At 46.5% G+C, this 17,439-nt stretch overlaps 1 protein-coding gene across 13 annotated transcripts in view; it reads right to left on the bottom strand.

The window, feature by feature from the left end:
- The window catches only part of slmapa (sarcolemma associated protein a), a 192,516-nt gene that overhangs the window by 124,945 nt on the left and 50,132 nt on the right, over window positions 1-17,439 (bottom strand). For all 13 annotated transcript variants that reach the window (XM_065004686.1, XM_065004679.1, XM_065004683.1 and 10 more), the window contains one exon: window positions 9,286-9,322. In XM_065004686.1, coding sequence (XP_064860758.1) covers window positions 9,286-9,322 — 37 coding nt within the window. The remainder of the gene's footprint in view (window positions 1-9,285; window positions 9,323-17,439) is intronic.

Raw genomic sequence — 17,439 nt, forward strand, 5'->3', positions numbered from 1 at the left:
AGCATTTACGGCCCCAGTCTTACACACACGTGACCTAACTGATTGTTAGATATTTACTGTCGGAAACTAGAACACAAGGTGTTTGTATCGATACGGCCTGTTGTGGTATCAAGGGGTCTTTCTTTTTTACAGTCTTACTACGTGACTGGAACACAAGTTGCATACGCTAAAATATATTGAGTGTTTGTACGGTTGAGTGACCACAGTCTTACTACGTGACTGACAGTTGACACGATATTTTGAAATAGTTACGGCCACAGTCTTACCACGTGACCTGACTGACGAGGTGTTACGGCCCCAGTCTTACCACGTGACCTAACTGACGAGGTGTTACGGCCCCAGTCGTACTACGTGACCTAACTGACGAGGTGTTAGGGCCAGTCTTACCACGTGACGTGACTGACGAGGTGTTACGGCCAGTCTTACCACGTGACCTAACTGACGAGGTGTTACGGCCCCAGTCTTACCACGTGACCTAACTGACGAGGTGTTACGGCCCCAGTCTTACTACGTGACCTAACTGACGAGGTGTTACGGCCCCAGTCTTACTACGTGACCTAACTGACGAGGTGTTACGGCCACAGTCTTACTACGTGACTGACGAGGTGTTACGGCCAGTCTTACTACGTGACCTAACTGACGAGGTGTTACGGCCCCAGTCTTACTACGTGACCTAACTGACGAGGTGTTACGGCCACAGTCTTACTACGTGACGTGACTGACGAAGTGTTACGGCCACAGTCTTACTACGTGACTGACGAAGTGTTACGGCCACAGTCTTACCACGTGACCTGACTGACGAGGTGTTACAGCCCCAGTCGTACTACGTGACCTAACTGACGAGGTGTTACAGCCCCAGTCGTACTACGTGACCTAACTGACGAGGTGTTACGGCCACAGTCTTACTACGTGACCTAACTGACGAGGTGTTACGGCCACAGTCTTACCACGTGACGTGACTGACGAGGTGTTACGGCCCCAGTCTTACTACGTGACCTAACTGACGAGGTGTTACGGCCAGTCTTACCACGTGACGTAACTGACGAGGTGTTACGGCCCCAGTCTTACCACGTGACCTAACTGACGAGGTGTTACGGCCCCAGTCTTACCACGTGACCTAACTGACGAGGTGTTACGGCCCCAGTCTTACTACGTGACCTAACTGACGAGGTGTTACGGCCCCAGTCTTACCACGTGACCTAACTGACGAGGTGTTACGGCCCCAGTCTTACTACGTGACTGACGAGGTGTTACGGACCCAGTCTTACCACGTGACTGACGAGGTGTTACGGCCCCAGTCTTACGTGACTGACGAGGTGTTACGGCCCCAGTCTTACCACGTGACCTAACTGACGAGGTGTTACGGCCCCAGTCTTACCACGTGACGTAACTGACGAGGTGTTACGGCCCCAGTCTTACCACGTGACCTAACTGACGAGGTGTTACGTCCCCAGTCTTACTACGTGACCTAACTGACGAGGTGTTACGGCCAGTCTTACCACGTGACGTAACTGACGAGGTGTTACGGTCACAGTCGTACTACGTGATGTCATAAAACCTGGTCAGTTACTAGAGGTTTACTACAGTGCCTTCGGAAAGTATTCAGACTTCTTGACTTGTCCATATTTTGTTACGCTCCAGCCTCATTCTAATATAGATTCAATTGTTTTCCTCAATCTACACACAACACCCCATCATGACAAGGCAAAAACGGGTTTTTAGAAATGTTGACTAATCTATAAAAAAATCAAAACTTAAATATCACATTTGAACAAATATTCAGACCATTTACTCAGGACTTTGTTAAAGCACCTTTGGCAGCTGAGTTTTCTTGGGTACATGCTTGGGACACCTGTATTTGGGAGTTTCTCCCAATCTTCTCTGCAGATCCTCTCAACCTCTGTCAGGTTGGATGGGGAGTATCGTTGCACAGCTATTTTCAGTCTCTCCAGAGATGTTCGATCGGGTTCAAGTCTGGGTTTTGCCTGGACCACTCAAGGACATTCAGAGACTTGTCCCGAAGCCACTCCTATGTTCTCTTGGCTGTGTGGTTAGGGTCGTTGTCCTGTTGGAAGGTGAACCTTTGCCCCAGTCGGAGGTCCTGAGCAGGTTTCCATAAAGGATCTCTACTTTGCTCCGTTCATCTTTGCCTCGATCCGATCTAGTCTCCCAGGTCCTGCCGCTGAAAAAAATCCCCACAGCATGCTTCACCATAGGGATGGTGCCAGGTTTCCTCCAGACGTGACACTTGGCATTCAGGCCGAAGATTTCAATCTTGGTTTCATCAGACCAGAGAATCTTTTTTTCTCATGTTCTGAGAATCTTCAGGGTTCCCGAGTGGCGCAGCGGTCTAAGGCACTGCATCTCAGTTCTAGAGGCATCACTACAGAGCCTGATTCGATCCCGGCCTGTATCACATCCGGCCGTGATCGTAAGTCACATAGGGCGGCGCACAATTTGCCCAGTGTCACCCGGGTAAGGGGAGGGTTTGGCCGGGGTAGGCCGTCGTAAAATAAGAATTTGTTCTTAACGGACATGTCTAGTTAAATAAAATAAAAAAGGTGCCTTTGGGCTGTTATGTGCCTTTTACTGTGGAGTGGCTTCCATCTGGCCACTCTACAAAGAGATTGGTGGATTGATGCAGAGATGGTTGTCCTTCTGGGAGAACTTCAGAGCTTTGTCAGTTTGAACATCAGGTTCTTGGTCACCTCCTTGATAAAAGCCCTTCTCCCCCGATTTCCTAGACCAGGCCAAACTCTGCAGTCTCTTAGTGGTTCAAAGTTCCTCCATTTAAGAATGGAGGTCACGGTGTTCTTGGGGGATCTTCAATGCTGCAGACATCTTTTTGGTACCCTTCCCCAGATCTGTGCCTCGACGCAATCCTGTATCAGAGCTCTACGGACAATTTGGTTTCTGCTCTGACATGCACTGTCAACTGTGGGACCTTACATAGACAGGTGTGTGCCTTTCCAAATAATTTCCAAATCAATTGAATTTACCACAGGTGGACTCCCAAGTTGTAGAAACATCTCAAGGATGATCAATGGAAACAGGATACAACTGAACTCAATTTCAAGTCTCAGAGCCAAGGGTCTGAATATGTATGTAAATAAAAGGTATGTTTACTTTAAATAGATCTTCAAAAAAATTCTAAAAACCTGGTTTTCGCTTTGTCATTATGGGGTATTGTGTGTAGATTGATAAAAATGTTTTTATTTAATCCACTTTAGAATAAAGCTGTAATGTAACAAAATCTGGAAAAAGACAAGGGGTCTGAATACTTCCCGAAGGCCCTGTAGATAAAGACGGACAGAACAACACACCATTTTCCAGGAACCATATTCCAAAAGCCTACACGGATGAGTTTTCATGAACGTCTGACGTACAAAAGGCTAAGGGCATGTGTGGCCCTCCACAACTACCTGTCCTCCACGGATGAAGCTCATGAGCAAAACGCAAGATACGTGCCTCCCGCTGTTGCTGACACACCCATCCCTTCTGCCAACTACCAACCTGGAGAGTGGAGGGTTGTGGCAGGGGACACCAATCTCAGAGAGATTGCTTGTTAAAAGGACCCCCCCGAGACATGTGCCATGGAAGGAAAACATGGTTCGGAGAGGACAACTCAACCCAATCAGCCAATCAGATTTTTGGACTGCTCACAGACTCAGTTCTTTGTGTGCACTGTAAACCAAAATACATTGAACCAAAAAAAGTAGAATTTGAATCTTGTTAATAAAATGAAACCCGATTCTATGGCGTCTCAGTGTTCAGTCATTTAGATTTGATTGAAGAAAACCTGTCAAGTCTGTGGCTCACAGCTCTTCTCTAGGTTATCAGTCTGGCTGGCAGCTCTTCTCTAGGTTATCAGTCTGGCTGGCAGCTCTTCTCTACGTTATCAGTTTGTGGCTGGCAGCTCTTCTCTGCGTTATCAGTCTGTGGCTCGCAGCTCTTCTCTAGGTTATCAGTCTGGCTGGTAGCTCTTCTCTAGGTTATCAGTCTGGCTGGCAGCTCTTCTCTACGTTATCAGTCTGTGGCTGGCAGCTCTTCTCTACGTTATCAGTCTGTGGCTCGCAGCTCTTCTCTAGGTTATCAGTCTGGCTGGCAGCTCTTCTCTACGTTATCAGTCTGTGGCTGGCAGCTCTTCTCTACGTTATCAGTCTGTGGCTCGCAGCTCTTCTCTACGTTATCAGTCTGTGGCTCGCAGCTCTTCTCTAGGTTATCAGTCTGGCTGGCAGCTCTTCTCTACGTTATCAGTCTGTGGCTGGCAGCTCTTCTCTACGTTATCAGTCTGTGGCTGGCAGCTCTTCTCTACGTTATCAGTCTGTGGCTGGCAGCTCTTCTCTACGTTATCAGTCTGGCTGGCAGCTCTTCTCTACGTTATCAGTCTGGCTGGCAGCTCTTCGCTACGTTATCAGTCTGGCTGGCAGCTCTTCTCTACGTTATCAGTCTGTGGCTCACAGCTCTTCTCTACGTTATCAGTCTGGCTGGCAGCTCTTCTCTAGGTTATCAGTCTGGCTGGCAGCTCTTCTCTACGTTATCAGTCTGTGACTGGCAGCTCTTCTCTACGTTATCAGTCTGGCTGGCAGCTCTTCTCTAGGTTATCAGTCTGGCTGGCAGCTCTTCTCTACGTTATCAGTCTGTGGCTGGCATCTCTATGTTATCAGCACCTGATGTTCAAATTGAATGCGTTCTATCATCTTGTATTGCGAAGAAGAAGCAAACAGAGCTTTTTCAGCACACAAAAATACATCTTTATTCTGGCTTCTGAAAGTAAAATGCAATACACCATTGTCTGCTATGACCAGACACGTAAACAACAAACGTTGTTTACAAAAGTTTCAGTGTTGATACAAATATTTATGAGGACTAGAAATATTTTGGGAACAATAGCGTCTGACTCCTGAGATGTCTGAACAACAGAATTAGTTGTTAATTTCACTGGGGTCCCAGTCGTTCGGACCATGTCCTCTTCTTGATGTCATGCAGTTGTTGATAGAATTCCTCATCCATGAAATCAGCTATAAGTGCCAGGGCCCTGTGGAGAGGAAGAGACATTAGGAGTGTCTGGAGAACAGTGTACATGGTGAGGAGAGGGGGGGAGACAACAGAAGAGAGGAAAGGGGATCAGAGTAGAGGGAAATTATTTGTATTTATTTACCTCAGGGATAAGCTGGTGGCTCCGGTGCGTGACGTTCTTCAGATTTTGAGATCCGTCTTCAAATCATTTGCGATGTCTTTGCCAGTGATGTGTCAAGGGCCGAGTCTGCAGCTCTTTCCTCCTCTTCTCACACCCCTGCTACTACTGCTGCTGCTATGTGGAGTGGGTGACGAGCTCACAGCCCTGCTACTACTGCTCTGTGGCATGCTGCTGCTCTGTGGCATCACTGAGGAGCTCACAGCCTTGCTTCTACTGCTCTGTGGCATCGCTGAGGAGCTCACAGCCTTGCTACTGCTGCTCTGTGGCATCGCTGAGGAGCTCACAGCCCTGCTACTACTGCTGCTCTGTGGAGTGGGTGAGGAGCTCACAGCCCTGCTACTGCTGCTCTGTGGAGTGGGTGAGGAGCTCACAGCCCTGCTACTACTGCTGCTCTGTGGAGTGGGTGAGGAGCTCACAGCCCTGCTTCTACTGCTGCTCTGTGGAGTGGGTGAGGAGCTCACAGCCCTGCTTCTGTGGAGTGGGTGAGGAGCTGCTGCTCTGCTCTGTGGAGTGGGTGAGGAGCTCACAGCCCTGCTACACTGCTGCCCTGCCCTGCTTCTACTGCTGCTCTGTGGAGTGGGTGAGGAGCTCACAGCCCTGCTTCTACTGCTGTTCTGTGGAGTGGGTGAGGAGCTCACAGCCCTGCTTCTACTGCTGCTCTGTGGAGTGGGTGAGGAGCTCACAGCCCTGCTGCTGCTGCTGCTCGGTGGAGTGGGTGAGGAGCAAGCCAGTGGAATAGGTCTTGGAGATGGGCCCAGGATATTACTTACCAGGTCCCACATGGAGATTGTTTCCAATTCTGCACTGCAGCTCAGTGTGGGAGATGGACTTGGGGACAGGTGAACAGGCAGTGCTGGTAATGCTTGGGGGGCAGAAAACAAAACCAGGTGTGGTCTCCATTCACCCGTTTGTGCCTTGAAAAATAAAAGGTAGAGGGCTATTTATTACACATATGCAAACCGATCAATGAACATGAAATATCATTAACTGAGACGACAATAGACCATATCATTTTGCAACCGTTAGAGCAGAGTTGAGAATAATAGCTTGGTCAGGCCTACTCAACTCTGCTCAAACGGTTGCAACACTTTGACTAGCTGGACCTTGAAACCAAACTTCAACTTTGGTGTAACCAACGTGGGAAGCTTATGATTATTTCTGACAAAATGTTTGATCAAAAGTTGTAAAGATCTTTACGTTAATTTGGTTGCTTGCTCTGCACGAGTGTCCTGCTAGGCGAGCTAGCCTGCATAGTAGCTAGAGCTAGCTATATTTAGCAGAATATGGCTACTTTTTGTTGACTAAAATAGAAAATACAACATACCCCAATCCTTTGATGAAGATTGCATGCTGCTTTCAGTCTTCCCGTGCTGAACAAGCATTTCTGAAGAAGCCTCTCCACTGGTATCTTCACTGAGGCACTTGCTTCTTTTCTTGCCTTGATGAACTGTTCACGAAACCTACCCCCATTTCTTTGCCTTGATGAACTGTTCACGAAACCTACCCCCATTTCTTTGCCTTGATGAACTGTTCACGAAACCTACCCCATTTCTTTGAACAAGTGGTTGGTTCAGACTCCAGCGTCTCTGCAATTTCCCCTCCATGAATTGGAGGGGTGTCCACATAAAAATGGTCTGTCTTTGGGTGCAACAATCACTACCGAGCTGCTAACTGCCTCTGGAAGCAACCTCGGCACAAGAACTGTTAGTCGGGAGCTTCACGAAATTGGTTTCCACGGCCGAGCAGCCGCACACAAGGCTAACACCATGCGCAATGCCAAACACTGGCTGGAATTGTGTAAAGCTCGCCGTGGACCCTGGAGCAGTGGAAATGTGTTCTCTGGAGTGATGAATCACGCTTCACCATCTGGCAGTCCGACAAACAAATATGGGATTGCCGGATGCCAGGAGAACGCTACCTGCCGAATGCATAATACTAACTGTAAAGTTTGGTGTAGGAGGAATAATGGTCTGGGGCTGATTTTCGTGGTTCGGACTCCTTAGTTCCAGTGAAGGGAAATCTTAACGCTACAGCATACAATGACATTCTAGATTATTCTGTACTGACAACTGTGTGGCAACAGTTTGGGCAAGGCCCTTGCCTGTTTCAGCATGACAATGCCCCCGTGCACAATGCGAGGTCCATACAGAAATGGTTTGTTGAGATTGTAGATGAATTGAAATGCCGACTGCGAGCCAGACCTAATCGCCCGACTTCACTAACGCTCGTAACTGAATGGAAGCAATTCCCCACAGCAATGATCCAACATCTAGTGGAAAGCCTTCCCCGAAGAGTAGAGGCTGTTATAGCAGCAATGTTCCAACATCTAGTGGAAAGCCTTCCCAGAAGAGTAGAGGCTGTTATAGCAGCAATGTTCCAACATCTAGTGGAAAGCCTTCCCAGAAGAGTAGAGGCTGTTATAGCAGCAATGTTCCAACATCTAGTGGAAAGCCTTCCCAGGAGAGTGGAGGCTGTTATAGCAGCAATGTTCCAACATCTAGTGGAAAGCCTTCCCAGGAGAGTGGAGGCTGTTATAGCAGCAATGTTCCAACATCTAGTGGAAAGCCTTCCCAGGAGAGTTGAGGATGTTATAGCAGCAATGTTCCAACATCTAGTGGAAAGCCTTCCCAGAAGAGTGGAGGCTGTTATAGCAGCAATGTTCCAACATCTAGTGGAAAGCCTTCCCAGAAGAGTGGAGGCTGTTATAGCAGCAATGTTCCAACATCTAGTGGAAAGTCTTCCCAGAAGAGTGGAGGCTGTTATAGCAGCAATGTTCCAACATCTAGTGGAAAGTCTTCCCAGAAGAGTAGAGGCTGTTGTAGTAGCAGTAATGTTAATGCTGATGATTTTGGAAAGAGGTATTCTGTGAGCAGATATTATAGGTCGACCGATAATGATTTTTATTAGAGGACCGATAATGATTTTTATTAGAGGACCGATAATGATTTATATTAGAGGACCGATAATGATTTATATTAGAGGACCGATAATGATTTATATTAGAGGACCGATAATGATTTATATTAGAGGACCGATAATGATTTTTCAACGTCGATACTGATTATTGGAGGACCAAAAAAAGCTGACACACACACACACACACACATACATACATAATGCTTGAAGCATTGCAAAGAGCTGCTGGCAAACGCAGTAAAGTACTGTTTGAATGAATGCTTACGAGCCTGCTGCTGCCTACCACCGCTCAGTCAGACTGCTCTATCAATTATCTAACCATAGACTTCATTATTATATAATACACACACAGAAATACGAACCTTTGGTCATTAATATGGTCAAAACCGGAAACTATCATTTAGAAAACAAAACGTTTATTCTTTCAGTGAAATACGGAACCGTTCCATATTTTATCTAATGTTATGTCATAATGACGTAAAATTCTGGCAAATTAGTTCGCAACGAGCCAAGCGGCCCAAACTGTTGCATATACCCTGACTCTGCGTGCAATGAACGCAAGAGAAGTGACAATTTCCCTAGTTTAATATTGCCTGCTAACATCAATTTCTTTTAACTAAATGTGCAGGTTTAAAATATATACTTCTGTGTATTGATTTTAAGAAATGGCGTTGATGTTTATGGTTAGGTACACGTTGGTGTAACGACAGTGCTTTTTTTCCGCGAATGCGCTTGTTAAATCACCCGTTTGGAGAAGTAGGCTGTGATTAACAGGCACCGCATCGATTATATGCAACACAGGACACGCTAGATGAACTAGTAATATCAACCATGTGTAGTTAAGATTTTTTTTAAACATTTTTAGAAGATAAGTTTAATGCTAGCTAGCACCTTACCTTGGCTCCTTGCTGCACTCGCATAACAGGTAGTCAGCCTGCCACGCAGTCTCCTCGTGGAGTGCAATCGGCCCTAATTTATCGTCCATTCCAATTAATTGGTCGACCTCTAGTGCATATACTATTAACTATGTAGTGTATGAGCATGAACGGTTTTGGTTGGGAAGCATGCCACAACCCTAACCTCTCACCCCAATTTTAACCCTAATTGCAACCCATGAGGTTAAAATAACAGCACCCCCCCCCCACAGAAGAATGCATTGCAACCCTTACCTTATCAACAGGAAGTGGTAACGGTGCTTGGATGACACTGTGGAGAAGACAGAGGGCAGGAGTCAGAGTTCAGTTCATACAACAGTCAATAAATAGTTAAACTATTTAAAAATGTTGACAGTCCAATGGGAGAACAGGTAAATAGATCAGGAAGTCATTGACCTCTGTGCTGTTAATGATTGACAGAGGTCAACACAGTAACAGTGTGCATTAGGTTTGGGCTATATACTGTTTATACCGTAGGCAGGGCTATTTCGAAATACAGACGGTACGACTTTCAATCGCGTTTAAATAAAATAAATAGTATATATTTTGGCCTCATGGGGGCAGGGGGGGGGGGTCCGTGCTACGCCACCGCTTATAACTACAAGAAATCTAAGATGTGTCAAATAAAATGATATCCAGCTCAGGAGTCCAGCTATAAATTTGGTTTGCTAACTTGCTAGCTAAGTGGCTAAGTGGCTAAGTGTCAAGATCAAACTTTATGGTTACAGCAGAGACATCCCATCCCTTCCTGGATCAAGATCCCTGTTGCCTAAAGTGTTATGTGCGTAATTGTGTGAACTTCCGGTAATACGGTATAGTAGAGGTCTACGCAGGACTGATTTCCTTACCCCATTCCCGTAGCTATCCATACTGCACCCCGCCTGCACCCACTGGGCTGTGTCGGACTCGCGCCCACTAGCGCAGGGTAGCCTAGTGGTTAGAGCGTTGGACTAGTAACCGGAAGGTTGCAAGTTCGAATCCCCGAGTTGACAAGGTACAAATCTGTCGTTCTGCCCCTGAACAGGCAGTTAACCCACTGTTCCTAGGGCCGTCATTGAAAATAATAATTTGTTCTTAACTGACTTGCCTAGTAAAATAAAGGTAAAAAAAATTAAAAATTAAAAAATGAACTGGCCCCAAACCCACAGTCCCACTATGTTATATTTGGCGCATGTGACAAAGCTCACTTTCCCAGCAATGTTGCGCCATAAAGGCAATATCAAATTAGCAAAAATAACTCAAGAAATATAGATTCAATTACCAGAGATTCTCACGTGGCCCATTATATTAAGCCATCTGTATTACTATATCAGCCAATGCGTATACCTAGGATAGGTCTAACAAAGCACAAAGATCTGTTTACAAATGATCTACGGGAAATATTCTCATCACAGTCGTCCGTCTGACCGCCTGCTCCTCACAGCATGAGAAATTATCTGTGTCAGGACCTGCGGAAATGCAGCCCTCTACCGTATACACCTCGGTACAGAAACGCTATGAAAATCTGGATACCACCATCCCTAGGGCGAACGTGTGGGTATTGTTGGTGCAGTGTCAGTGACCGCAGTGCACAGCCTAGTACAGCAGTACTCAGGGACTATTTGGCTATTAGTTTACACAAATTTCCTAGAAGGCAAAGTTCCGGATGGACACAGATTCATTGGTGTAGAACCCCCCCCCAAATCACGACCCCTAAACTCTTCACACTCTTTGCTGGCGAAGGACATTTAACATTTTAAAGCTCAGTAACTATAAATAGTTCTAAGGTCTGTCAGTGAACGACATGAGGACAAACGCCGTGCACTAAATACAATATTGAATCCATTCTACTGTTACAACTTCAACAGCAATAAGTTGAAAGCCTGAGTTTTCTATACAAAATAAAGAATTCGGTACCCGCTATTGGGTCTGGATTCAGACAGTGGCTCGCCAGTTGAGTATGTCTGGCCTAGTGACTCAGAGAAAATAATTAATTCATCCTAGGGCTGTTCTCGACAAAAGAATATCGGTTGACCAATCGATTGGTCTAAATGTAAAAAAATAATAAAATAAAGAGTATTTTTCCATATAGAGACACCCTATGTTTGAATAAAATCAACTATACGTTCGCTACTGAGCTTGTCTGATGCTTTAAGCACTGTGATTAAAATTGAAGACACGAATGACTAAAAAGGAGGGTGCCAGAGATCAATATAGCCTAACCAGAAGAAGAAAAACAAACCTTCCACCAGCTGCTGTTAGCGTTCGGCAACCTTTTCCAGTGCCAAGTTCTCCTACCATTTTTACTGATCTGCGTGCCATGTACCGAGTAGAGAACCAGGTGTCTGTCACCTTGGGACCGTGCCATGTACCGAGTAGAGAACCAGGTGTCTGTCACCTTGGGACCGTGCCATGTACCGAGTAGAGAACCAGGTGTCTGTCACCTTGGGACCGTGCCATGTACCGAGTAGAGAACCAGGTGTCTGTCACCTTGGGACCGTGCCATGTACCGAGTAGAGAACCAGGTGTCTGTCACCATGTACAGAGTAGAGCACCAGGTGTCTGTCACCTTGGGACCGTGCCATGTACAGAGTAGAGCACCAGGTGTCTGTCACCTTGGGACCGTGCACACAGCCATGTACCGAGTAGAGAACCAGGTGTCTGGGTCACCTTGGGACCGTGCACACAGCCATGTACCGAGTAGAGAACCAGGTGTCTGGGTCACCTTGGGACCGTGCAATGTTCTGAGTAGAGAACCAGGTGTCTGGGTCACCTTGGGACCGTGCACACAGCCATGTTCTGAGTAGAGAACCAGGTGTCTGGGTCACCTTGGGACCGTGCCATGTACTGAGTAGATAACCAGGTGTCTGGGTCACCTTGGGACCGTGCCATGTACTGAGTAGAGAACCAGGTGTCTGTCACCTTGCGACCGTGCCATGTACTGAGTAGAGAACCAGGTGTCTGTCACCTTGCGACCGTGCCATGTACTGAGTAGAGAACCAGGCGTCTGTCACCTTGGAACTGTGCCATGTACTGAGTAGAGAACCAGGTGTCTGGGTCACCTTGGGACCGTGCACACAGCCATGTACAGAGTAGAGAACCAGGTGTCTGGGTCACCTTGGGACCGTGCACACAGCCATGTACAGAGTAGAGAACCAGGTGTCTGGGTCACCTTGGGACCGTGCACACAGCCATGTACAGAGTAGAGAACCAGGTGTCTGGGTCACCTTGGGACCGTGCATGCAGCCATGTTCTGAGTGTGACTGTGAGCCTATTAGAAAGATAACATGGTTTCCTGCTCCTCAAACGTATGTACTACTGTGGAACTTACATCATCCACAGAGAGGACAAAAGCTCTACTGTACACACACACACACACCAAACCACATCTTAAATAGAGACAAACACTCCATTATGTAAACACACTATTGATGCTGCTCTTACTCCACACACACACCATCAACTGTAGTGTATACCACACGGCCTGCCTCAACCTACAAGGGGCAGGCAGAGGCCTCAACACTAGTGGCAGAGAGAATGACAATGAGCTCTAGTACTGACTAAGCTAGTTGTGCAACGCTCAAGCACAGTCGGTTTATAATCAAGGTCTAACTATAGGCCCTAAATCTGTTCGAGGTCAGGCTGCTGTGACATGGCAAATAAACTATAACGCTGTACACAGGATGCTGTTCAAATCAAACCTTTTTATATTTGTCACGTGCTTTTGTAAAACGGGTATAGACAAAGTGAAATGCTTGCGGACGGGTCCTTTCCCCCCCAAAATATATAAATTAGTGACACGATTAGTTAGAGAGCACCACCAGCTAATAACGTGGCTAGATACAGAGAGCACCACCAGCTAATAACGTGGCTAGATACAGAGAGCACCACCAGCTAATAACGTGGCTAGATACAGAGAGCACCACCAGCTAATAACGTGGCTATATACAGAGAGCACCACCAGCTAATAACGTGGCTAGATACAAAGAGCACCACCAGCTAATAACGTGGCTAGATACAGAGAGCACCACCAGCTAATAACGTGGCCATATACAGAGAGCACCACCAGCTAATAACGTGGCTATATACAGAGAGCACCACCAGCTAATAACGTGGCTAGATACAGAGAGCACCACCAGCTAATAACGTGGCTATATACAGAGAGCACCACCAGCTAATAACGTGGCCATATACAGAGAGCACCACCAGCTAATAACGTGGCTATATACAGAGAGCACCACCAGCTAATAACGTGGCTAGATACAGAGAGCACCACCAGCTAATAACGTGGCTAGATACAGAGAGCACCACCAGCTAATAACGTGGCCATATACAGAGAGCACCACCAGCTAATAACGTGGCCATATACAGAGAGCACCACCAGCTAATAACGTGGCTAGATACAGAGAGCACCACCAGCTAATAACGTGGCTATATACAGAGAGCACCACCAGCTAATAACGTGGCCATATACAGAGAGCACCACCAGCTAATAACGTGGCCATATACAGAGAGCACCACCAGCTAATAACGTGGCCATATACAGAGAGCACCACCAGCTAATAACGTGGCTATATACAGAGAGCACCACCAGCTAATAACGTGGCTATATACAGAGAGCACCACCAGCTAATAACGTGGCTAGATACAGAGAGCACCACCAGCTAATAACGTGGCCATATACAGAGAGCACCACCAGCTAATAACGTGGCTATATACAGAGAGCACCACCAGCTAATAACGTGGCCATATACAGAGAGCACCACCAGCTAATAACGTGGCCATATACAGAGAGCACCACCAGCTAATAACCTGGCCATGTACAGAGAGCACCACCAGCTAATAACGTGGCCATATACAGAGAGCACCACCAGCTAATAACGTGGCTAGATACAAAGAGCACCACCAGCTAATAACGTGGCTAGATACAGAGAGCACCACCAGCTAATAACGTGGCTATATACAGAGAGCACCACCAGCTAATAACGTGGCTATATACAGAGAGCACCACCAGCTAATAACGCTGGCCATATACAGAGAGCACCACCAGCTAATAACGTGGCTATATACAGAGAGCACCACCAGCTAATAACGCTAATAACACCACCAGCTAATAACGTGGCCATATACAGAGAGCACCACCAGCTAATAACGTGGCCATATACAGAGAGCACCACCAGCTAATAACGTGGCCATATACAGAGAGCACCACCAGCTAATAACGTGGCTAGATACAGAGAGCACCACCAGCTAATAACGTGGCTATATACAGAGAGCACCACCAGCTAATAACGAATAACGATACAGAGCACCACCAGCTAATAACGTGGCCATATACAGAGAGCACCACCAGCTAATAACGTGGCCAGATACAGAGAGCACCACCAGCTAATAACGTGGCTAACGTGGCTAGATACAGAGAGCACCACCAGCTAATAACGTGGCCATACAGAGAGCACCACCAGCTAATAGAGAGCACCACCAGCTAATAACGTGGCCATATACAGAGAGCACCACCAGCTAATAACGTGGCTAGATACAGAGAGCACCACCAGCTAATAACGTGGCTATATACAGAGAGCACCACCAGCTAATAACGTGGCCATATACAGAGAGCACCACCAGCTAATAACGTGGCCATATACAGAGAGCACCACCAGCTAATAACGTGGCCATATACAGAGAGCACCACCAGCTAATAACGTGGCTAGATACAGAGAGCACCACCAGCTAATAACGTGGCTAGATACAGAGAGCACCACCAGCTAATAACGTGGCCATATACAGAGAGCACCACCAGCTAATAACGTGGCTATATACAGAGAGCACCACCAGCTAATAACGTGGCCATATACAGAGAGCACCACCAGCTAATAACGTGGCCATATACAGAGAGCACCACCAGCTAATAACGTGGCCATATACAGAGAGCACCACCAGCTAATAACGTGGCTAGATACAGAGAGCACCACCAGCTAATAACGTGGCTAGATACAGAGAGCACCACCAGCTAATAACGTGGCCATATACAGAGAGCACCACCAGCTAATAACGTGGCTAGATACAGAGAGCACCACCAGCTAATAACGTGGCTATATACAGAGAGCACCACCAGCTAATAACGTGGCTAGATACAGAGAGCACCACCAGCTAATAACGTGGCTAGATACAGAGAGCACCACCAGCTAATAACGTGGCCATATACAGAGAGCACCACCAGCTAATAACGTGGCCATATACAGAGAGCACCACCAGCTAATAACGTGGCCATATACAGAGAGCACCACCAGCTAATAACGTGGCCATATACAGAGAGCACCACCAGCTAATAACGTGGCTAGATACAGAGAGCACCACCAGCTAATAACGTGGCTAGATACAGAGAGCACCACCAGCTAATAACAACTCCCTTTCCTGTAGTCCGCCATCATCTTCTTTGTCTTGCTGACATTAAGGGAGAAGTTGGTCTAGCAGCAGTATACTGTAGGTAGGGGTAAAGGATAGACAGTAGCAGCAGTATACTGTATGTAGGTAGGGGTAAAGGATAGACAGTAGCAGCAGTATACTGTATGTAGGTAGGGGTAAAGGATAGACAGTAGCAGCAGTATACTGTATGTAGGTAGGGGTAAAGGATAGACAGTAGCAGCATGTAGGTAGGGGTAAAGGATAGACAGTAGCAGCATGTAGGTAGGGGTAAATGATAGACAGTAGCAGCAGTATACTGTATGTAGGTAGGGGTAAAGGATAGACAGTAGCAGCAGTATACTGTATGTAGGTAGGGGTAAAGGATAGACAGTAGCAGCAGTATACTGTATGTAGGTAGGGGTAAAGGATAGACAGTAGCAGCAGTATACTGTAGGTAGGGGTAAAGGATAGACAGTAGCAGCAGTATACTGTATGTAGGTAGGGGTAAAGGATAGACAGTAGCAGCAGTATACTGTATGTAGGTAGGGGTAAAGGATAGACAGTAGCAGCATGTAGGTAGGGGTAAAGGATAGACAGTAGCAGCAGTATACTGTATGTAGGTAGGGGTAAAGGATAGACAGTAGCAGCAGTATACTGTATGTAGGTAAGGGTAAAGGATAGACAGTAGCAGCAGTATACTGTATGTAGGTAGGGGTAAAGGATAGACAGTGGCAGCAGTATACTGTATGTAGGTAGGGGTAAAGGATAGACAGTGGCAGCAGTATGCCGTATGTAGGTAGGGGTAAAGGATAGACAGTAGCAGCAGTATGCTGTATGTAGGTAGGGGTAAAGGATAGACAGTAGCAGCAGTATACTGTATGTAGGTAGGGGTAAAGGATAGACAGTAGCAGCAGTATGCTGTATGTAGGTAGGGGTAAAGGATAGACAGTAGCAGCAGTATGCTGTAGGTAGGGGTAAAGGATGACAGTAGCAGCAGTACACTGTATGTAGGTAGGGGTAAAGGATAGACAGTAGCAGCAGTATACTGTATGTAGGTAGGGGTAAAGGATAGACAGTAGCAGCAGTATACTGTATGTAGGTAGGGGTAAAGGATAGACAGTAGCAGCAGTATAGAAGCATGTGTTTCAGACATAAGGAAGTGGATGGCTGCCAACTTTCTACTATTAAACTCGGACAAAACAGAGATGCTTGTTCTAGGTCCCAAGAAACAAAGAGATCTTCTGTTGAATCTGACAATTAATCTTAATGGTTGTACAGTCGTCTCAAATAAAACTGAAGGACCTCGGCGTTACTCTGGACCCTGATCTCTTTTGAAGAACATATCAAGACCATTTCGAGGACAGCTTTTTTCCATCTACGTAACATTGCAAAAATCAGAAACTTTCTGTCCAAAAATGATGCAGAAAAATTAATCCATGCTTTTGTCACTTCTAGGTTAGACTACTGCAATGCTCTATTTTCCGGCTACCCGGATAAAGCACTAAATAAACTTCAGTTAGTGCTAAATACGGCTGCTAGAATCCTGACTAGAACCAAAAACTTTGATCATATTACTCCATATTACTCACTTCCGGCGCCGACAGAGATGGCCGCCTCGCTTCGCGTTCCTAGGAAACTATGCAGTTTTTTGTTTTTTTACGTGTTATTTCTTACATTAGTACCCCAGGTCATCTTAGGTTTCATTACATACAGTCGAGAAGAACTACTGAATATAAGATCAGCGTCAACTCACCATCAGTACGACCAAGAATATGTTTTCCGCGACGCGGATCCTGTGTTCTGCCTTACAAACAGGACAACGGAATGGATCGCATGCAGCGACCCAAGAAAACGACTCCGAAAAAGAGGGAAACGTAGCGGTCTTCTGGTCAGTCTCCGGACAAGGGCACATCGCGCACCACTCCCCAGCATTCTTCTTGCCAATGTCCAGTCTCTTGACAACAAGGTTGATGAAATCCGAGCAAGGGTAGCATTCCAGAGGGA

Source organism: Oncorhynchus nerka, linkage group LG2, assembly GCF_034236695.1.
Source record: "Oncorhynchus nerka isolate Pitt River linkage group LG2, Oner_Uvic_2.0, whole genome shotgun sequence".
Classification (NCBI taxonomy): domain Eukaryota; kingdom Metazoa; phylum Chordata; class Actinopteri; order Salmoniformes; family Salmonidae; genus Oncorhynchus; species Oncorhynchus nerka.